Source organism: Populus trichocarpa, chromosome 1 (assembly GCF_000002775.5).
Source record: "Populus trichocarpa isolate Nisqually-1 chromosome 1, P.trichocarpa_v4.1, whole genome shotgun sequence".
Lineage (NCBI taxonomy): Eukaryota > Viridiplantae > Streptophyta > Magnoliopsida > Malpighiales > Salicaceae > Populus > Populus trichocarpa.
This window is the reverse complement of record NC_037285.2, coordinates 31,532,148-31,556,065: the sequence shown is the minus strand read 5'-3', so window position 1 is coordinate 31,556,065 and position 23,918 is coordinate 31,532,148. Positions and strand designations below refer to the sequence as shown.

Below are 23,918 nucleotides of genomic sequence, written 5' to 3'. Positions count from 1 at the left end.
GGAATTTATTTTCTAAAAAAAAATTATTTTCTATCAAACAAGACGGTATTCATATATTCACAAATAACATGAGAACTCTACAGAAATTACACAATAGAATAGGATATCAGTGAACTACCACCGCCGTTGAATTTCTCATACAGATTCTTACCCCTATAAATACAAGCCCGGTCTGAAACCCTGTAAACCAATTTTTTCCTGTATCAAACGTTCCTTTCTTTCGCCCTCCCATTTCAAAATAATAAGCTACATCTCTATCGATACATCATCATCCGGTGAAACCGAAGGCAGTAGAGAGTACTTGACTCGAAGAGAGATTTTTCCGTTGTCTACATTAAGCTTTGCCCCAGATACAACCCAGTATCCAGGTGAGTCTTGTGGTCCTCTAGTAATCTCTGTTGTGTCAACGAGCTTCAAAAGTTTAGGGGTCTGCGCAGCAACTGGTGGGCCTCCAGGGTACACAGCTGAGTTTATGTTCACGACAGGTTGTGGTGGAGGCTGTTTTTGAGCACTTGAGAAACGAGTGCTGATCAATGTGGATATTATTCCGGATTTCTGGTTCAAGGCAGGGGAACCATCCCATTCAGACGTCGTAAAAGATGTGGCACCCATAACTTTAGAAAATTGGAGCCGCAAAAATAGGACTTTTTTCAAACCAGATTCTCCAACTTCAAACTCAGCTCCAGTGACAATCGAGAGATCATCATCTGACTCAACAGGGGCTGTGCAGATATGCGAGAAACTCTTCCATTTCAACTTCTCATAATATCTTTGGTCAGAGGAGGGATCTGAGATGTTGCCATTTCGTTCATCTGCAAGTTGGAAGGTCTTTGGCAGTGAAGAAAGGTGCTGCAAGTGGATTGCTAAGCAGTTGCTTCTTTTCCCTTCCAAGTACAGTCGAAGACCAGTAACCGGCTTCTTCCCCACATTGACCTGTCATGTATTGTACCAAAAAGATTAGTACGATAGAATTGTGCTGGGTATCATCCACTTTCACTTTTTATAGATATTTACTGCAACTAGGAGAACAGACGAGATGCAGCAGTCAATGGAACCACCACTTTCAGACCAAATCAATCACTTACGATGGTTAATATGACTACATAGGAAATGTAGCTTGGTTTGACTTGTATCTAATCTAGAACAATGCTGATAAAAAAAATTAGGATACCTAGTTTTCCTTTGTAAAGTGTGGTTTTTCTATTCTTGATCTTCAATGGAAAACTGAGACAAGATTTATGATAGCTTTGAGAGGCAATTACTTTCCAAGGGGCATTATGATCTCATATATGATGACTGACAATGGAATGAGCTTCGTTACTTGAATGGAAAAGAAGGACAATATTGAAAATAAAGTTCAAGGCCCTAACGAATGAAAGGAAACAAAAATCCCACAAAGCAAAACATGAAAATCTCACACCATGGTAAGAGCATTACTGGTGATGTATTAACGTAAAGCTTAGGACCCATTAGGCTGAACTGCAAAGATGCATTACTTTGTTGCTTCCTGTCAGGACCAAGGGCAAGCTCACCAAATACTGGTGCCCATTGCCTTGGAAGCTGAAACTCCAAAAACTGGTGTAATTCTTCAATTGGTGGCTTATCTTCACTCGGAAACAGGTCAAACCAAACAACAGTTAAGAGCTGAGCAAACCGGAAAAAATAAAAAGCGATAAATCATTCAGTGAATGAGCGGAAATCCATTAACTTTTTTTTAAAATAGCTGTCATATTTTGATAAAACACCACATGAAACTCATTGTTATTTGTTGATCACTTAAATAAACAGTAGTTCCGGTTCAGCTTTGGAAAGCATTTTCTTCGGCAAGCATCCCATAGAAACGCAATGAATGTGCACTATCACAATCTCAACTCCACAACATGCACTACATCAACATGCAAACTGAGAAGAAATTCCATGCTTACATCGGATATAGAGATTAATGGCATGGGTCAAAAATCCACTCCCGTTGATTCCACTCAGTAATGATGTGATTGGCACAAATGACATTGAGATGACATCAGGTTCAGACTGAACAGTTTGACACCACTCATTGTGTGGTAGGTTTTTAACCATTCCACCTTTACGCTTACTTATGAATTTAATATCCTTCAAAATAAATACAAATTTGAACAGAAGTCAGAACTGGAAAGAGGAAAAAGAAAAAAGCAGAGTCGATCAAACTTAAATACGAACCACTGCATAATCTATGGCGGTTAAAATCAAATTTAATTATGTCATTTGTGGAATGGTAGGCAGCTAGGAAGCTATTACACATTTCCAAAAGGTGTACCTCAGTGTGGGAAGAAGAGCTGGATGGAAATTGGTCCATGAATGCCAGCTCCTGATGCTTGACAAGCTGGTAAAAAAAAGACCAAATTAAGCTACCTGTAAAATTTATTGCCGAAAAGTTGTCTTTTGAGTTCACTTGGATTTCATTCATGTCAATTTAAGAGGGAAGGCGTGGATGGACTTTTCTTCATACCTTTTCTCTATCATAAAATTTATCAGAGTTCATGGTACTCCTTCCACCATCTATAAACATTTTGTCAGCCATGTCCTTTAATTTTTTCTGCACATCAACAGGTTGGAGAGGTGATGAATGCTGCTGCTTCATATATATCATGTCCTTTCCCCCCATTTTGATGCCGACAATAGCGTGTGTACCATACTTCTCAATAAACCTGTAAAGAAACAGAGAAGTATGCTCAAAGTTGTCAAGGATACACCAATTATCTGTAATATACAGCGTTAAACGGTCAGAGAAAGTGCATGTCTTTTGAGTTCAGTTGTACAAGGCATATAACCAATTATCAATATAATACGTGTCATAAACAAGCTAAACTTCTACTAATGCAATATACTCAGTTAGTCTATAAAGTAAATGCACATGACAAAGTACAGACACTCCAACAAGGCAAAAAAATATCATAGTTGAATAGCAGAATCAAACTTTTTGGTAATTTACCCCATTGCAAATCCATTATTGATATAGGAAAAGGCAAGGTGATTGATTCTGCAAGCGAGAGATAAGAACACTTACTTTTGTTCAATGAGTGCCTATACCAGCTACATATATGTTAAGCACTTCAGCCATATGTGGTCACAACCATGCAACATTTTATCTTTCTCGAGTTACAGTTACAGAAACTACGCAGCCCAGGTTTTTCTTCAGAAGTACGAAGTCATCTTATTTATAACAAACTCCCAGTGCCTTGTACATAGGAAACTATTGGGTCTTCTAAACACCTTAGTGTCCATTCCCTCCCTTTATATCAGCAAAGCCATGTAAATAACTCCACACAACAAAACAGGAACTGTACTACTACTACTAAGAGGTCACGAGCATAACAGACCTTGAATAATTGGCCCACAATCACTTCGGCTAACTAACTAGTCTACAAAACAAGCTATATAAAATCTAGAAATCTTTCAAAAACTTCTCCTGTTTGCAAAGTGAAATTGATGATAAAATCCTGTGGTGCTAATGAAATACATAAACAATAGGATTTCTAAAATCCACCATTATTTTCCATCTCATATGTTCAATACTTTTATATAAAGTTTTATCCATTGTTTGCAGGTAGAAATGTATTTCAGGCATTACCCCACTAATTAAGTTAACATCAGGCTATCGCCTCCAAGGATGGTTGTTTGGTCATGAACTTTACATCCGAACTTACAAAAACTACACACGGTGTTGTAGCTAAAAAATTTCATCAGACCAGGATCACACAATATGTTCTTGTTATGCTAACTTCAACCAGTAGCTGTAAAATTTCCTGGGCTTACCATGCCACGATTGCTATAATCAATATTGGTGTAATTATATTTTCAGAATCATTACTAGCTTAGAAATGGTGTGCAAATGCAAAAAAGAAGAAGAAAAAAGCATGCTCTTCTGATCACGTAGCACAACCTGCGATTTGAAGTTATAAATGGACAACCTCATCCTCAGCTCTTTAAACACATGTTCTAGAAGCTGCAGAATCTCACCTTGCCAATGCAGCAGGTTCCCAAGATGACGGTACAGCTTCTTTAACATGATCACATAGCACAACCTGCGATTTCTCTAGTGCAATGCTGTAAAGTGTGATGTTTACACCATCAAAAGCAAGGGCTTTAGTATTGGCAGCATCTTTCTGCCAAACTCCTGCAAATTCAAACGCGGCATTGAAATGGCCCGAAGGAATTTTTCCAGAAAGAGATAGTTCCTGGTTAAACTGCTCTGACATCTACAAGCAAAGTGAAAACACTGTGAACCGATGAATCCAGTCACTTGTATCTTTAACCAAACACCATTTTAAATTAAAACAAATTTAACTTTCTCTTGAATGCAGAGCAATTTTCATATCTACTTCCCAGTTGATCCCATACAATTTTCAACCAACTGCACCCTCAGGCCAGTTTAGACACCTCATTGCAGAAATTTCCCTTTTTGTTTCGACACTGATATTCAAATCCCTCAAACTTGACCATCAAGTCAATCAGAAGCTATCACTAAATTATAAGAAGAAACAAAGAAAGAAAAAGTTCTTAAGTGCCTTAATGAAGCAAAGAACAATCAATCCTAACATTTTTTTTTCTTAAAGAAAATTAGCTGATGTTACAAAATCAACAAAAAAAATTCAATTGGGCTCATCACTCAAGAGAGACAGCATCACTCAAGAGAGACAGCTAAAATTTTAGCCAAATTGTTAAAACTTTGTTTTTCATCAAAGCACACACAAAGACAGGTACTTGGACTACAAACTCAATATACATAAACACAACAAGACAGAAACTTGGACATAAGATTTCAAAATAGAGCACAAGTGGACAGCAACATGAGCAAAAAGAACGAAGGAAAGGTGAGTTCTTTTTACCTGTTGAAAAGAAAGAACATCAGAGCTAAACCTCAAACGCTCGCCTTTATCACATTTGATAGATTTAGGAACATTAGGAAGAGAAAACCCACCAGGAATCACCATATTACGCACGTGCTTATCATCATCATTAATCACTATCAATCTTGGTGAGTTTTTCTTGCAATACTTAAGCCTTAAATCAAAACCCAGATCATATCCCAAGCCAATTGCTTCTATAGCTGCTTCTGCAGCTTTCTTTGCACTACTCATTCTTACAAGTTACAATCTTTCCCTCAAGGCTTTAGATTACTTTCTTTGTTTTTTTGGTTTAAGTCCCATAAAAGATTAAGTCTTTTTGGGTCTTTCTTGTCGTTAACATTACATTTGTTGTTATTCAACAAAAGTTGTCGTGGTTGAATGAATGCTAAAGAGAATATAATGGTCAAGGTTTGATTTTTTGTGTGTTTGATAATTTTGTTTATAATTCTTTTATTTGGAGCTTCAAGGTTAGGTGTGAAAGTGGCTGGAGATCAAGTCAGAGGTTTTGTGCAGCCTCAGCTACTGCTTTGGTTCTTTCTTTCTTCAGGAAAAGCTGAATCCCACATCATATGCTGCTATTTTAATTTTTGATGGATAAATGTATCCGGCATGTTGAGTAAAATTTCAAGTTCGAGTAAAATATAAGAGAAGAAGTTGACAGTATTATAATACATTATATATAAAAAAAGAGAAATAAAAAGTATATATATCTTTAAAATGGATTTACAAATCGTAAAAGGATTATGAATATTAATTAAATAATAAAATAAGAAATTGATCATCTTTGTAAAAAAATAAAAATAAATATACATGGAAATATTTTATCATGATTATCTTTATATTTCATATGCTTTTTTTTTTATTTATCTTGAAGATTAATATTAAATGATAAGTACATATGATTTTCTTTTGTTATAAATGCATCATTAAAATAAAACTTAGTTTTCTAAAATTTAATAGAAGATAAATTTAAAAATAAATTATAATAATTTAATTAAAATATCATGAAGTTATACTATCCAAAAGATTAATTATTAACCTAAAAAAGTTAAAATGAGAGGGATATTAATTAAAAATAAAATTAATTAAGATTAGAAAAATAGTCAAGCTTACATCTCAAAACTTTAAATTTTAATTTGTTTTTAATTAAGAATATCTCAAAAATATTTTGTAAACTTAATAAACTCATTTTCAACCTAAAAAACTCTCTAATAATTTTAAAAGTCCAAAATCAAACCAAATAAAACAATTCAAGGTTTAATCTACTTTTTTTAACATGTTTGAATGACAAAACTACCTTCTTTAAACTCTTTTCTTACATCAAAATTGAATTTTCATGTGGTTAAAAAGTGGTTGGCCAAATCCTTTCTCTTTTCTTTCTATTTTCTAGTAATTTTCTCTCTCTTTTTTCAATATTTAAAGACTAAAATGTGATAAAAATAAAGTTTAGGATTGAAAGGTAAACACATAAAATAATAGGGACTAAATAATGCATAAATTAAAACTTCATGGATTAAATTGAATTTTTTTTGTCATTTGGTCAACAAAAATGAAAAAAACTTTGTTTTATGTGTTAATTTCGGTAATTTCTCTTTTAATTTTTTTAATTATAACTTCTAGTTCTATTTCGTAATATTTATCTTTAATCTAACGTCAATATTACATGAGGCATTAAATATACAAAAGCATGCAAAAACTCATCTGATTTATTATATTGTGTAATGTTAACTTTCTTGTTCCTTTCCATTTTTTAAAGGGCAGTAACATTAATATGGTACAAATTTGGTCTCCCTACTATACACTGAATTTTAATCTGGTCCTTTTCTTATAATAATTTTAATTTGATCTTTAATATTGAAGATATTTTATTACTTTTTTTAAATAAAAAAAAGAGTTGGGATATCCTTGGATAGTTTTCGTGCCCGTTTGAAAACGCGGTGCAAACGGCGTTCTACTAAATTGTGAAACTTTTGTTTTTGCTTAAATTTATTTTTTTAATTTTTTCAGATCGTTTTGATGTGTTGATATCAAAAATATTTTTTTTAAAAAAAATATTATTTTGATATATTTTTAAATAAAAAACACTTTGAAAAGCAACCGCCACCACACTTTCAAACATGCATTTATGTGCGAGGAATATTTCTCAATTAGGTTTTAGACACGGTATTCATTTCTAGATTGTTATATATGAGACTCATTTCTTTCTTTAAAGTCATAGTTAAAATGATGATTTTGAGAATAAATTTATTTGTTTATTTTTGTTTCAATCGAAAGTCCATTTAACTGTGTGGCTAGGACTCAATAATATGTCATTTTCAAGATGAAAACAAACTTTAATAATTATTAATTATTAATAAATAAAAACAACCAAATCATAGTGATTAAGGCGCTGTTATATATCTGTAAGGGTGAAAATACAAGTTTGATCCCTAAAAAACGTATTTATTGGGAGGGGCAGCCACAAATCCCGAACAAGACTAGTCTCACTCTTTAAAACGATGTGAGGATACCCGGGTAAGAACCAAAAAAAAATATCGACATTTTACTATTCAAGAAACGTTATGTACATACTCATAATTTAATGCTTGTTCGGTCTATGTTGTTGTCGATTTCTTATGCTTTGATCCTTGAAGTTGCATAGTCTACAACTCGGTCAATGTTTTTCTTTAATTTGTTTATTAAACAAGCCAAGACTTTCAAGAGTATTCTACTACCTAGTTGATAGTATTCTGGTCAATTTAATTTTTTAATGCCTTCAAAATTGTGAAAAGGGTGATTAGTGGTAGTTGTTTAATAAAATAGAAGGAGTTAAGGAAGAAAAGAGATAATTGTTGTTCTTTTTCATATGAGACACTTTTCCACTTTGTCTGCCCTAGGACAATTGCCTCGGCTCTTCCAAGAGATACACAAGCACAAGTGCAGGATTTTTTTCTTGAACCTTGGCCATATATTTATTTTAAATTTGGTTCTTAATCTAATAATATTTTTCATTTAGATCCCTTACCTCTAGAGCTCCTCAATTGGATCCCCTTATCTAAAATCATCACAAGACTTTTTAACATAAAAATAAAATCATATTATTTTCAAATAGCATCGTTTCAATGCGTAGAATATGCATTTTAGATGGAAAATCATTAACCGATATGGTTGTTAGGACCCAAAACTAATAGAAAGAAGCTTAATTGAGAATGCTTCTAGTTTGAGGATTGTGATTGAAAATTAGCAAATACTTTGGGACTAATTTGAGAATTTCCTTTTTTCTTTTAGTTACACAAATTTTTAAATGTCTTATATTTTAAATCACTCCTTCTTTTTTTTGAGAATTTTAAATCACACTCCTTCGTGGTAAAAAAAAAAAAATCAAAATCTCAATCTTTATACTTAATTTTTTATTCTATATTCATGAATAGTGTTAACTTGATCATTGACTTGCCCTGCGCTGTGGACCGGGTCAAATGTTTCTTGAACGTAAAAAAATATTCAGATATTGTTATTTTTTTTAGTGAAAAAAAATTTAAATTGTATGGGGGTTAACTCAATGCAATCTGGTTGAATTTAAGGGTTTACGAATAACCCGAATGATATGTAAAAACGTAATTTGACTCAAAAAAATTTCAAGAAGACATCTTTTTTTAATAAGATAACAACACATTGGATTTACTTGGGTCAACCCGAGTTAACATGTCAAATCCATGATTTGGGTTATGAGACTATGATAAACCCTATAAAAAGCAAATCAAAACAAATTATAAAGCTAAATTTTCAATCCACCGAATATTAAAAGATAAAATTGAAAAATAAAATCAATTAAAAAAGAACTTAAAAAAATGACTCGAGTTAACTTGTCAAACTTGCGACTTAGATAATAACCGATATAACCCCTTAGAAAAAAAATCAAAATAAATTACAAAGTTCAATTCTCAATCAATTCAATGTTGAAGCAAAAGAATAAAAAAATCAATTTAAAAAATTTAAAAAATGACCCAAGTCAATCCACCGAATTCATGCCCTAGGTCATGAGACCGAGATAACCTTATAGGAAAAAAAAAACAACCTGATTTAACCATGATTAACTTTTCAAATTTACGACTCTAGTTATGAGACTGAGATAACCCCATAAAAGGCAAATGAAAATAAATTATGAAACTTAATTCTCAATTGATTATGTAGGATCCAATATTGAATGATGAAATTTGTAAAAAAAATTAATTAAAAAATAACACAAAAAATGAGCCAGGTCAATATGGGTTAACCCATTAAGCATTATTCCTAGGTCATGAGGCCAGAATAACCTCATAAAAGTCAAACCGAAATAAATAATGAAACCTAATTCTCAATCAAACACAATATTAAATGATGAAATTGAGAAAAAAAAGTCAATTAAAAAAAACTGAGTCAATTGAATTAACATACCAAAGCTGCAACCCGGGTCATGAAACGAGGACAACCCAATAAAAAGCAAATCTAGTATTGAAGAACATGAAACTGAGATAACCTCTTAAAAAATAAAATAAAATAACGACCTAATTTAACCTGGGTTAAAATACCAAAACCCGCGACGTTGATCATGAGACCAAAATATCCTCATAGAAAACAAATCAAAAGAGATTATGAAGCTCAATTCCTAACCGACCTAATATTGAATGATAAAATTGAAAAAAATCTTAATTAAAAAAAAAACAAAAAACAACTTAAGTCAACTCTGGTTAACTCATTATGCATTATTTCCTAGTCATGAATCCGGAATAACCTGATAAAAAGCAAATAAAACAAAAATCTAATTCTCAATTAACCCAATATTAAATGATGGAAATGAGGGAAAAGTTAAATAAAGGAAGAAAAAAAAAGCCCTAGCCAACCAGGTTAACCTGTCAAATTTGTTATCCATGTCATGAAAGTGGGATAAGCCAATAATAAAATCTAATATTAAAGGATAAAAGTTAAAAAAAAAATATTGATTGAAAAAAAATCAAAGAAAAAAAAAGGCAAATGTTTTTTTAGAAACACACTAAAAAATACGAGCAAAGTATTATTCATTGCTACAGTTCTTTCCTTATATGTTTTAGTGTATTGTTAATAATTAGTTATGTAACTCGTGCTCCGCTACGAGTCAGATATTTTATTTTCTTATAAAAAAATTTTATATGCATGCTTTTTCAATGCATTTCTGTAGTTAAAAAAAAATGCATACATGTAATCAAATAAACCAAGAATTATGTGTGTTAATAAATAAATAAAAAATTATTAACGATACTTAAAAATAAAACTTAAAAATTAAGAGACAAGTGTAAATTAAGATATTTAATCTCACAAGACGGGATATATACCCGGTTATGTTTGCTAAATTGTTTTATTACAATATTTGTTTTATTCAATCAAACAATAATAAAAATAGACAAATACATTAAATTGATTAAATAAAATAAAAAGAAAAAAAATATTATGTAAGGCTACACATCTTAGAAATATTATATGAAAATAAAAAATTTTTATTTTAAAAGATATAGTTCATCCATTCAAAAGATAAAAAAAAAAAATTATAGATGAATCAGAAAAATCTCTTCGAAAACCAAAAACATAACAAAAAAGAGGTTCTCTAAAGAAAAGAAAATAAAGAATGAGTATTAATGTAAATACAAATGATGCTGCTGTCCATGAGTTCTCAGTTCTAAACTAATGTCAAAGAATTTCAAGACCGTTGTGTTAGAGAATAATATAAATTATATCATGAGACCTCACTTAACAGCTTAAGCTATTGGGTTAAAATGGTTCTTTGACATGGTATCAGAGCCTTGATGACAAAGCAGTCACGAGTTCGAATCTCATCATCCCTATTTATTTGATAAAAATTAAGCACAAGGTAAAGTGAGCTTGTGCAAGTTTCAAGCCCAAAGGGCTTTCACTTAAAGGGGTGTGTTAGAGAATAATATAAATTATATCATGAGACCTCACCTAATAGCTTAAATTATTAGGTTGAGATGGTTGTGTGACACGTTGTTGGGCTTCTAAGATAACGTTTGGGAACGCGTTTGAACCTGCGTTCCCAAAAAATTTGAAATTTTGTTTTTTTTTTTTTTTGCTAAAATTTAATATGGTTTGTACGTTTTAGATTGTTTTGATGTGCTGATGTCAAAAATAATTTTTAAAAAATAAAAAAACATCATTGGCATGCATTTTGGCACGAAAAGTTATTTGAAAAGCACCCGCAACCACACTGTCAAACATGCTCTAAATCACGTTTAGCTACTTGTGAACAATATGATGACAAGTAAGCAGATTTGATGGAGCAAAAATGTCTGAATAATAACTGATGCTAGAGTTTTCCTTATGGATAAGGAAGCTTGCAGATACAAATAATAGATGCATGTCAATTATAATTAATGATACTCAGTCAGAAATACCATCCCCGTACATTCCATTACCAATATCCAGATCAGTATCAGGTTTACTTTTTAATTTTGACAATCTACCAGAAGATTTCAATGGTTTCCCGACCTTCCCCGCCTGCAATACCAACCCCTTTTCAGAAGGTTTCCGTTTTCTCTTCATGCGTGTCCCTCCCGTGTCCTCTGTAAGAGAGTCCATTGCAACATAAGAGTTAGTCATCAATTAAACAAATAAACTAACATAGAACACTCAGAGTCAACTTGCTTGAAGACTCTAACACCAAAAGCCTAAAGAGTTTTAAGCGTAATATAACCAGATTTCCATCTGCTAAAATTATATAATTTCATTTTTCATATAGAAAATCATTCTCCTTGCCTCCTCCCCCCGCCCACACCAAACAAAAAAAACTGATAACCAAAGTCAACTATCATACACAGACAGCATTTTCCCAGAAGATAAGTATACTGTGTTTTACAATTATTAAAAAATCAGGTATATGGAAAATGTTAAAAGTTTTAAGATAAATCTTTATTCCCAGTTCATGGTATGAATCGAGAATATTGACAAACCTCACAGCATAATCATTAGTTATACAAAAATCACCACTTAAAAATCTTTAAAGATAGGCATGGTGTTACCTTCAAGAGGACTTGATGCATGGTTCGTTGCTTGTCCATTCTGTTCAGCTTCTTCAGACAGAGGGGAACCAGAATTATTTGAATCCACCAGCTTTGAAGAACTTCCCACACACTTATCTTGTTGCTCAAGAACGTCAGGACAAGGGGTAGCTGGCAAGAAACACAGTTCTTCTTGAGACACATCTGAATCACTGAAAGCATCTTTCTCCACTGTTACAATATCAACTTCATCATCTTGATTAATATCTGATTCTTTTACCTGCAACCATACATATATTTTGAGAAACATAGAAATGGACGGAAGACTTGCTCAACCAGCCTGTTTGTGTTTACCTTTTCAGTTCCAGGTATCAGATCAAATTCATCTTCACGTTCCACGTACTCTTCATTTTCCTCTAGCTCTTTGAAGTCTGGGGCAAATGCACTCCAGTTCTCAGTATGGTCCTTAGCCCAAATATAAACCAAGCCAGTCAATGAAACAGAGACAATAATAGGGTGAACAGGATGCCAGGCTAAATCAATCAATGCTTCTTTTGGACCTTCAAGGATTTTTACAAGATGTCCAGCTCTATCCCATATGTAGATCTTGTGCTCTCCCTTGCTCGCAGAACCACCAATAACCCATTCCCCATCACCACTGAAACAAGGCGCTTTCCAGTGCACTTTGGTGATGATATCCTGGAATTCCCGGAAAAGTGCTAAGCACCTTGATCCAACAACCTTCATTCTCTCGACACCAGCTACCTCATCAAGAGTCTTGTTCAGGTCCTCTAAAGCCATGAGACCATCTTTAAGAGGAAGAAGATTTTCATATATCCTAATTGTCCGGTCATTTGAATTTGTAAGAAGAAACTGTCCATTTCTGCTGAAAACTATGTTCTTAATCACAGCACCACCGGGAGTGGGAACCATGGCATGCACTTGAATGCTTTTGGGATCTATTATAAGTATTTCTCCTTTGGAATTTCCCACATAAACCAGATCCCCACACTTGTTAAAGCATGCGGCAGTGGGAGTGAAAGGGAGACCATCTGTGGGCTTGTTACGTGATGGTGGGGCAAGTCCATTGTCCACATCAGCTACTGTAACTGGTAGCAAAGTGGTGTTTCCTGTGTTTAAATCTACAATGATGGGAGCAGATGAAAGTGGGCATGCCAGGCAGAGAGATGGAGTAGAGGATCCAGAATGTAGCCGAGCTAGTAGTGGGGTTTGCTGAAGAGTAATGCGAGTAATCTTCTCTCCACTGACAACATCCCAAAGTGTTAGTGATTTGTCAGCAGCAGACACAAGAATTCGATGACCATACTTCGACCAACAGACACTTGTTATGGCAGCAACACAATCTTTATCCCGGAGCTCTTTTGCAATTCCCCTGGTCTCAAAGTCCCAAATAACACAACTTCCATCAGTGCATCCAGCTGAAAGAAGATAGAAACAATTAGGAAATCAGAATATCTTCGAACAATACACACACATTTCTACAAGTAGCTAAAATTAAAATCGATAAAAATAAATACGGCATAAAAGAACAGGCAGCAAGAAATGGCTTCCTTATCAAAGAACAATCAAACTAGCAAAAATAAGCAACACCCACAATAGCTTATCTAGCTACTAGTACCTACATTATTTAAAAGCATAAAGTTTTAATCACGTACCAGCAAGAAGCGTGCCGCGACGATTAAAAGCAATACATTTCATAAGCCCATGTTGCAAATACTCCTCTATCACTTCTGGAAAATCTCCTTGCAGTGGATCTTTTCGATAAAACCCAACAAAATAAATTTGGTAAAACATAATATTTGTGTACAAAAAAGAAAACCCAGAAATAAAATAAAAAAATGAAAAGGAGATAGAGAGAGAGAGCTGACCAATTATTGGAGCATTCATGGATGAGTTGATGAATTTTCCCTAATTGCTATGTTGCTGATAATAAGCTTAAAAAGAAAGGAACTTTGCTTTTATGTTTGTTTAATTTTTCTAGTGTAGTAAGTGAGGTCGAAGGGAGAGAGTGAGAAGGAGAATGGCGGCGGAGAGTGGCGGCGGAGGAAGCGGAGGCGGAGGAGGAGGTTTTGTCGAGGAGGAGACATAAAAGAGAAGTTTAGTTCTGTTCAATTCCGAGAGAGAGAGAGAGGGAGCGAGGGAGAAAAGAGAGATCGAATGCATGTCACTATAGCTCATTTTATAGTTATTTTTATTTATTTACTACACCGTTATCCACACAGTTCGGATTAAAATTATTTTGAAAAAAAAAAACATTTTGTCATTGTTTATATCTTTATAATAAAAAAATTTAAATTATAAGGAGTTTAATCCAATGTAACTTGATTAACTTGATGAATTCAAAAGTAAAAATAATAATTTGAATTAATCTGAGTGAACTTGTCAAACTACGACTAAGTTTATAAGATTGTGATAACCTAATAGAAAATAAATCAAAACAAATTATAAAACTTAATTTTTAATAAATTCATTGTTAAAGGTTGAAAGTTATAAAAAATCAATCTAAAAACAGGACATAATAAAACGAGTCTACTCGGGTTAACCCGTAAAACACGTGACCCAAATCATACGACCGAGATAACTTCATAGAAACAAGCCAAAATAAAATCATGAAGTCTAATTCATAACTTCATGTTGAAGGATGAGATTGAAAAAAATATTATCTAAAAAAGACAAAACTAAAAACTCGAGTCAACTAAGTTAACCCGTCAAATCCGCGATCCGAGTCATGAGACCGAGATAACCTCATAGAAAATAAAACCAAAATAAATCATGAAGCCTAATTTTCAATCAATTCAATGTTAAATGATGAAATTGAAAAAAAATATCAATTAAAATAAGAAAAAAACACTCGAGTCTACCAAGTTAACTTGTCAAACTCGTGATACAGGTTATGAGATCGAACTAACCACATATAAAGCAAACTACAATAAATTATGATACTCAATCTCCAATAAACTAAAGTTTGAAATATAAAATTAGGGAAATAAATATAGATATAGAAAAAAAAAGGGAAAAAAAACATCATATAATAAATAGTGTTTTGTGAGATGGTAAACAGTAAAAACACTACCTCTTTTTGTTTATACTACTAAATTTGTAGCTCGCGCTTCGTTGAACAAAAATTTTTATGCCATAAAAAAATGTTAGGGTAAAAAAAATCCAAGTTCCAAGTTATTGGTTCAATTGGCAAGTTAAATAATATGGAAAAAAATACAATAACCGACAAGACAAAAAAAAAAAGAACCAAACAAGATCCTATCCAGATTATCAAACAATTCAATATTAAACTAATAAAATGAAAAATTAAGAAAACAAAACAAAGAAAAACTCCAAAAAAATCAGCTTAAAAAATGAAAAACAACAAAGTAAACCTAGACGAACCTCCTAAACTTAGTTTAATCTCTAAAACTTACAACTCGTTAAATCATGGACTCGAGTTTAATAGAGAAGCTTAACTCTCAACCAATTTAATTTTGAAGGATGTAGTCATTGAAAAAATATTAATTAAAAAACTTATAAAAGCAAAAAAAATTACAACAAAAAGAATAAAGATAAAATTTGAGAGTAAAAAACCTAAGAATGATGAAACTTGAAAACAAAATGATCTCAAACAAAATAAATAACAATTAAAAGAATGAACACCAAATTTAAAAAGGTTAAAAAATAATAGGGGATGGAATTGAAAAATATTTATAATTTGATAGATTATTTATAGATAAAAAAAATGATAGGGGGTGAAATTGAAAAAAAAAAGTTTTATAGGGCTAACCCAATAGAATAAAATCTTAAACAAATACAGAAATAAAACAAAAAAAGAGGATAAAATATAAGAAAACCCCAATTTAAAAAAAAAAAGCAAACTTAGGAATCTCCTAAACTCGGTCTAATCTTTAAAACTTGCAGCTTGTGAAGTATTGGATATGGGTTCAATCAAAAAGCTTAACTCTTAATAAATTTAATTTTGAATGATGAATTTGTGAAAAAAAATATGAATTAAAAAACCTCCAAAAGAAAAATAAAACACAGAAATGAGAAGAATGTGGATAAAGTTTAACAGAAAAAAACCGCAACGAGGATAAAATTTGACAAAAATTAAAATCATCCTAGATAAAATAAATAGCAATTAACATAATCAAGATCAAATTCGAATGATTAAAAAATCATAGGGGTAAATTTGAAAAACATCTATACTTTGATAGATAATTTATATATTAAAAATTAGTAGGGGATGAAATTAAAAAAAATTTGTAAGGGCCAGCTTAATAGAAGGGAAACCATAAAAAAAAAGAATGATAAAAAAAAACATCATAAAAAGCAAACAAACAAACCTGGACAAACCTCTTAAACCTGATCTATACTCTAAAAATCGCAACTCGTAAAAACTTAGACCCAGATTCAACCAAAAAGATCAATAATCAACAAATTTATTTTTAAATGATGAAATCGGTGAAAAAATATTATTAAAAAAAACTTGCAAAAGCAAAAAAATAAAAGAGAAGAAAAAATGGGGATAAAATTTGATAAAAAAAAACCTAAGAAGGATGAAATTTGAAAGAAAAACAATTTAAAAAATGAATCTAAAGAAAATAAATAGCAATTAAAAGAATAAGAACCAAATTTAAAGTATAAAAAAATCATGGAGGGTGAAATTAAAAAATATTTATAATTTCATAGATTAAAAAATGGTAAGGAGTGAAATTGAAAAAAGAAATGGTAGGCAAATTGAAAAAAAATAATAGAATTAAAAAAAAGGATAAAAAAACATCACCTTAAAAAAAAAAAAAACCAAGCAAAATCGGGTGAACCTCCTCCTAAACAAGGTATAGTCTCTAAAACTCACAACCCATGGAGTCTTAGACTCAGGTTAAATCAATAAACTTAATTTTTAACCAATTTAATTTTGAATGATGAAATTGATGAAAAAATATCAAAAAAAAAAAACATGCAAAAGCAAAAGAACAATAGCAACAAAAAGAATGAGGAAAAAATTTGATAGGAAAAAAATCCAAAGAGGATGAAATTTGAAAAAAAAAACCAATTTTAAAAATGATTCTAAAGAAAATAAGTAGCAATTAGAAGAATAAAAACCAAGTTTGAAAGATTAACATCATACGGGTGAAAATGAAAGATATTTATAATTTGATAGATTATTTATATATTTAAAAATGATAGGGGGTGAAATAAAAAAATATAATTTGAAAGATTTTTTATAGATTAAAAAAAAGTAGGTGTTGAATTTGTAAATCATTTATAATTTTATAGCTTATTCTAAAATAAAATAAAAATAGTAATCAAAAGCATAGAGAGAAAATGTGAAGAAAAAAATAATTGAAGGGGTTGTTCTGAAATTTTGCAAGAACTAGTGCAAAATTTGAGGAGAATAGAGAGAAGAAAAAAAGAAAAAGAAACGATTGTCGGAGCCAAACCAATGACGATCATGATATACGTGTCTCACCACCGTGTAAAGGGCTCCAAAATCTTTCAAACATCATCATGGAAGGCGGCGTTTGGTGGCCGAACAACCTCACATGCACCGTTTGAACGATGCATGGATTGCCCACACGTTGGTGCTTGCTCACGCGCTAGCATTTTGTTTTTTAAATAATATTAAATATAGGACTATTACAATATTACCCCTAAACAACCTCCGATCTACAACAAAACTAATGTAAAATGATCAAAAAACCCTTATGAAAGAGTTGCATTGTTTTTTTCTTCAAAAACACCAAAGTAATTGCACCAAAATGGCAAAAGCACCCCTAATCAAAAGCATTATTTATTCCAGGTGTAAAGTTATAATTTTATTATGCATTAAAGTAGAAGATAACCTCATTCAATGTGTTAAAAGATATTTGTGCTATCGTGAAAAGACAATCTCACCCCCAAAACTTAATTCATTGCTTTTTTTTCAAGGGCAAATTAGTAAATAAACCATTACAATGAATAGAAAAATGGGTCTTGGCCTCCAATAACTTCTCTTTCAGGTTTGGTTTATATATATATAATTATAATTTCCATCCCATGTAAAGGGTAAAATATAATTTAGCCGCCATAGTTTCCACGAGTATCAACACAGTCCTTTTCTGGAATGGTCTTCGACTCTTCTTTTTTTCTTATTCTTGTTATTGTTTCCTCTCCTGGCTTTTTACAAATAGCAAGTGCTCGCAAAATTCATTTTTTACTGAATGGAACAGGAATATTTAAGTTTTAGGTTCTTCGAGCTTCTTTTGTTGCTTAGGAAGCAATACATCGTTTTTACTAGATATACTTTCGTTTATTTCAAATTTATTCAAAAATATGCTAATTTTACTGTTTTTTGCTCATTTTTTTCATGGAGTCAAATTCTTTTTAAGAGTTAGAGCCACAGTTCAAATTAATCTTTCTTTAATATAAAAAAAATATTTAAATCTTGTTAACGTGTTGATTTTTTAAAATTTAATCATAGCTTTAAACTCTAAATATATATTGAATAACAATATTTTTTTTAATATTAAAACAATGATATATTGAACGATTTTTTTTTAAAATATTGAAACAGTAACATGTTAGATAATGTTTTTTTAAAATATTAAAATAATAACATAATGGATCGACTTGGATTAACCTAGGTTAATCAGACAAACTTGTGATTTGCATCATGAGACCATGATAATATTATAAAAAAATAAAAATAAAAATTATAAAACTCAATTATCAATCAAGCCAATGTTAAAGGATGAAATTGATAAAAAAATATTTGATAAAAAAACAAGACAAAAAAAAACACTCGAGTAAACTCGGGTTGACCTACCGAACCCGCTATTCGGGTCATGCACCCTTAAGAAGTTTTTATCAATAAGATTATTTTTCAAATTATATGACAATCATGTGGATGAGACATTTTTTTTGTATCAAGTAACATTTTTTTTTTAAAAAAAGGATAGGCACACATTTTTTAAAAAAGTTAAATACCAAAAAGATTCATTTTATTAAATTGAAATAAGAAAAAAAAATCTTTAAATAATAAAGGATGATTAAAAAAAAAACATGTTGGACTCGTGAGATTGAAATAACAAAAATAGACTTAAATTTATTTAAATTTCAGAAAAATTATTTTTTAAAAAATTTAAATAAAAAAAATACTTTTAAATAACAAAGGATTGAATTTTTTTCTTAAGTTCAAGGGAATAAAAATACATTAAATAACAAAAAAAATGTTAGGCATGTGGGCTTACCAGCCAAGGCCCAACATATCTAGACCTCAAAAAAAAAAAAAAAACCCAGGTGTATGGCCTTCCATCTCAGGCCCGCATGCTTGAGCTTTATTTATTTTAGTAAACTAAGCAAATGATGCATTATCTATAACCTAAATTTTTACGACCAAGGATTGTTTTACACCTAAAAATCTATTTCGAGCTATTTTTTTTTATCAAAAACACCTAAAAATATCTCAAAGATCTAATTGAACCCGTTTATGCCTTCAAATAACTCGAAAATCTATCAAAAAATAAAAAAAAGTAACCTAAAATCAACAAAATTCCAGATATCAGATCTACTTTTTCAAGTGATTTTAAGGTGAAAGAACACCTCAACGAAACTCTTCTCATATAAAAAAACCTGTTGACACTAAGATCAATTATTTTTTTGGTCGGAATTGGTGTCAACCGAGATTTTCTTCCTTTATCACTAGAATTCAACGCTTTCTTTCTTCTCTTTTAAATCAGGAACTAAAAAATAAAGAAAATGAACTTTTGAACCTCCCATGAATTTTAGAAAACTACAAGGACAAAAAGTCTATCCATTAGAAGCAAAATGATCTAAGTTAACTTTTCATGCTAATTTTGAAAATTAAAGCCTTTAATTTAACCGAAAAGGATCAAATCATCTAAATCAAAGTTTTATAACTAAAATAAAAGAAGATTAAATATATAAATCCACAATGAAATGTTAGAGTACCTACAGTACGTTTTGCACATTAAATTAAACCCTCTCACATCTTAGTTTTTGTTAATGTGTGATGTGAAAGAGTATATAATACGGTATATATATACATGAAATACAATTAGATGCTGTCTTTATCATATGAATCAAAATCTATTAACAAGTCGCGATAAGATTGGTTTCCATACCCATGAAAAGATTATCAAAATGCACTCCATATATATATATATATACAATAAAAAACAAAAACAAAAACAAATACACAAAATGTCAACAAGTTACAACACAAAGTCTTTATTCAAGGCCAGAAAAGAAATACATTAATCACGAGGTTTAATTTACCTCAAACGTTTCTTGAAGTAAATTAATCATCAAACAATTAATATAATGCCGTCCCTCCCCTTCTCTACAACACTTGAGTTGATGACTTGCGCTCCATAGGAAATTCTTCTGTGGTATCTCCATGCTTGGTTGAATCGTACTTTTCTCCATCACCCCACAATGCATAAGCCTCTTCACCATGCACGGCATCGTCCCCAATAAGCAATTCTTCATCAGACATTCTCAATGGTATCACAAGGTTTATCACTACACAAATAATTGATGTAACAACAACGTTCCATCCGATTATGAAAGCAGCGCCAACTAGTTGTTTGAGTACTTGGATTCCACCAGAACCACCGTAGACACCTCCCCTTGAGTTTGTCACCGGCAAAAATAGTGCACATAGCTGAGGTTCTGCAAAAAGGCCTGTTAAAACTCCTCCTAGAAGGCCAGCAACAGCGTGGGTGTGAAACACACCTAGTGTGTCGTCAATCTTTTGAATTAGTGTCCATCTTTTGTGAACAATCATCATGGTGAACCATGGAACACTACCGGATAGAATTCCCATGATTATGGCAGCCCATCCTTGAACAAGACCTGAAAAATATACAAATTATAAAACCTGAAGACAACGCTATAAAATTAGTGATTTTTTAACCCGTGAAACCAGATTTAGGACTACAAAAATCCATAAAAAAACTTTGAAGGACGTTAGAATATAATCTATTAATTTCCTTATGGTTTATCACTATATATGACTATGAAACCAAGGTGAAATAATATGTATCTCTTGTAAAACTAATTATTTAACGAATATGGGTTAAAATCATCATCATCTATGTAATAGATATGAGCCAATATCATCAGTCTATAACCCTAAAACCAAGCCTTAATGTTTGATCCTCCATGTCCTGTCTTACCCCCCAATTTTTTATTTATTTTTAGAGTCTATATATTGAATTAAATTATTTCCTGAGATAGCTCTACCCTTTTCTTTGTTCCTTCCCATCCCAATGGAATGGGAATTATGAACAAAAATTTAGAACTTCTGAAATAATTCTTCAAGTTAAATTATACCATCAAGTTTGTTAAGTAAGGGCACACAAATAGATAAAAAAAAAAAAAGAGTTAACTAACGCTAGGCGTGACAAGATTAAAAGAAAGAGATTATTGAATACTTAATTCTAGCTCCAAGTCCAATAAAAAAAGTCAACGCCTTTCATGTGAACAAGATCTTGAAAAGCATCTCTTCAACTGGAAAAGAAGAAGACGTAATTAAGAACTACATACCTGCACCAGGGGTAATGCAAACAAGGCCAGTAATCATGCCCTGAACGGCACCAATGACAGAAGGTTTCTTGAAGAAAATGACATCTAGCCAGGTCCATACAAGAAGACTAGTAGCTGCACAGATGTTAGTGTTAAGGACAGCCATGGAAGAGTCGATATTGGCAGTGTATGGATCTCCACCATTGAATCCAGCCCATCCCATCCATAGCAACCCTGCCCCTGCTAACATTAGCAGTACATTGTTTGGTGGAAATCTCTCTCTATCCTTTGTTGATCTTGGACCTACCTGCATCATTTACAATGAAAATCTCTCACCATCCCACCAATTAATATATATATTCTCCTCATGTCATGGAAGAAATTTCAAGAACAAAACAAAAATAGTCTATTATAATTTTTATGTACACACACTATACTATTCTTGGTCAACTATCAAAAATATTGATCCTGAATTATAATATTGTTATTTATACTAATCATCATGAATTCATGTCTTGCCATAAAGGTGATGAACCTCTAAGACTAACTAAATTCAGTAATTTAAGAGAGAGCTTACCTGTTTCTTGAGCTAATACTATACACGATTTAGTTAACATAGATGAATTCGATACTCAAGATCTCTTTTGGCAGAGTTGAAAAATATTCCACTAAAATTTTTCTCCTCATATTCATTCTGATTTAGAGAGGAAAAAAAAAAAAATCATGGATGGGCTATACTGCTATATTAGTGACATTTTTCTGATGTTTCAATACTGAACATGGAGTGAAGAAGCTTTTATCTTTTAGCGATGAACTACCATGCATCATCTAAACTTTTAGGAATATAACCTCTAAATATTAAAGAAAAAGAGGTTGGTAAATTTCTGCTCAAATCACAAAAACAATTAACTCAAGGATCTGAAGAACTTAGAGAATATTAAATATTCACTGAAAATGTTCTTGTACCAAGAAAAGGTCTCTGCAATAATTTCCAATGAAGCAAGAACTTTCTAATTGAGCAGTGAAAGTTCAAATACATGAAACAAAAAAGATAGACTTAACATGCATATTGTACCTATAATTTACATTAAGGCATATGTACATATGCTCCAAGACAAAGAGAATAGGAAAAAAAGAAGATAAAAGAACTAACCCAGAAGGCAGTAGTCAAGCCAGCAATCCCTGAAGAAAGATGAATAACATAGCCACCGGAATAGTCCATGACACCCCAGTGAAACAAGAATCCACCACCCCACAAGCTAAAGGCTCCAACAGTGTAAGAGAAAGTTAGCCATAGTGGCACAAAAGCCATCCAAGCCTTAAAACTCATTCTTCCAAGGACTGATCCAGCCAAAAGAATAAGAGTGATTGCAGCAAACACACACTGAAACCAAACCATGGAAGCCATGGGATAAAATGGTTGAATCATTGCAGTCTCCACTTCACCATTATCATAAAAATGTGTGGTCGCAGGCAGTTCAGCTTGCCTGATTAAAAACTTCTGGCCTAAGGCAGGTCCTGCTTTACCCCAAAAGGGCAAGAGCTTATCTCCAAAAGACATCTTGTAGGCCCAAACCACCCAGCAGAGTACAACAGCAGCGAAAGCATATAAGGCCATGAAAGCTGAATTGACTGCCCATTTTTTCTTTACAATACTTCCATAGAGGATTACAAGTCCTGGCATACTTTGGAGGCCAACAAGGGTGGCTGATATCATTTGCCATGAGTTATCACCCTTGTTTAACCAGTCAGGAACTGATGCTGAGCCTCCTTGGTATGCCACTGGTACTGGGTTGGGTGGAAGAGCAGCCATGGTTTTTAGAGGGCTAGGACTAGCTAGCAACTGCTACTCCTATTTGACTAGCTCTTTTTTTCCTACAATAAGCAAGGCCTGACAACTGTGGAAGGAAATGGACGCAATGGGACTTATAAATATGCGCAAAGCAAAATTTTGTTGGAATTAATTTTAAACTCTACATTGTATTTTTATTTATTCTAAGTACATATATATTATATTAATGATGTAAAAGGCCATATGACTTTGTTTTAAGAGAGTAATGGAAAGGAAAACCTTTTTGGTTGCTAGTTAACTTACTTTTACTTTTATGTTTCCTCTCCGTTAAAGCTTCATGATAACATTTAATTATTGTATTGGGATAGAAAAAACATAGATTGTAAAAATAAAAATTACTTTTGATGAAATTTAAAAAATCCAAATAGTCTAAGAACAAAGCACTCGGATTAGATAATTGGTTAATCAATTGGTCCTAATAATCTCATCCATTTTTTCTAGACAATATGATCGATTGATAGCTTATATTTGGTGTTTGGTAGGCCAAAATAACTTGTGATCAATACTTGCAAAAGATTTTTTTTGATAGAGACGAAGATTCTCTTATACTTAAATAAGTATCTTTTTAGAGAGAAAAAATAAATAATATTCTACAGAGAGATGATATAAAAATATACATGTAATAGAGAATGAAGATTA

At 31.9% G+C, this 23,918-nt stretch overlaps 3 protein-coding genes across 3 annotated transcripts; all 3 read right to left on the bottom strand.

Moving 5' to 3' along the window:
• Positions 1-23: 23 nt before the first annotated feature.
• LOC7492043 (MACPF domain-containing protein At4g24290) lies at positions 24-5,424 on the bottom strand. Its single transcript, XM_002300183.4, has 7 exons — positions 4,866-5,424; positions 3,997-4,235; positions 2,486-2,684; positions 2,294-2,359; positions 1,926-2,109; positions 1,438-1,604; positions 24-933 (listed from the first exon to the last, which is right to left on the bottom strand). The coding sequence occupies exons 1-7, from the start codon at positions 5,115-5,117 to the stop codon at positions 247-249; spliced, it is 1,794 nt and encodes a 597-aa protein (XP_002300219.2). The 5' UTR covers positions 5,118-5,424; the 3' UTR covers positions 24-246.
• A 5,739-nt stretch (positions 5,425-11,163) lies between these two features.
• On the bottom strand, positions 11,164-14,062 carry LOC7465024 (protein RBL). The gene is made up of 5 exons (XM_002300185.4): positions 13,780-14,062; positions 13,567-13,665; positions 12,245-13,329; positions 11,912-12,170; positions 11,164-11,455 (listed from the first exon to the last, which is right to left on the bottom strand). Exons 1-5 carry the CDS (start codon positions 13,796-13,798, stop codon positions 11,274-11,276), a joined length of 1,644 nt encoding a protein of 547 aa, XP_002300221.2. The 5' UTR covers positions 13,799-14,062; the 3' UTR covers positions 11,164-11,273.
• A 5,971-nt stretch (positions 14,063-20,033) lies between these two features.
• On the bottom strand, positions 20,034-23,350 carry LOC7465025 (ammonium transporter 3 member 1). Its single transcript, XM_002300186.4, has 3 exons — positions 22,581-23,350; positions 21,449-21,734; positions 20,034-20,755 (listed from the first exon to the last, which is right to left on the bottom strand). The coding sequence occupies exons 1-3, from the start codon at positions 23,238-23,240 to the stop codon at positions 20,241-20,243; spliced, it is 1,461 nt and encodes a 486-aa protein (XP_002300222.2). The 5' UTR covers positions 23,241-23,350; the 3' UTR covers positions 20,034-20,240.
• Between the last annotated feature and the right edge of the window lie 568 nt (positions 23,351-23,918).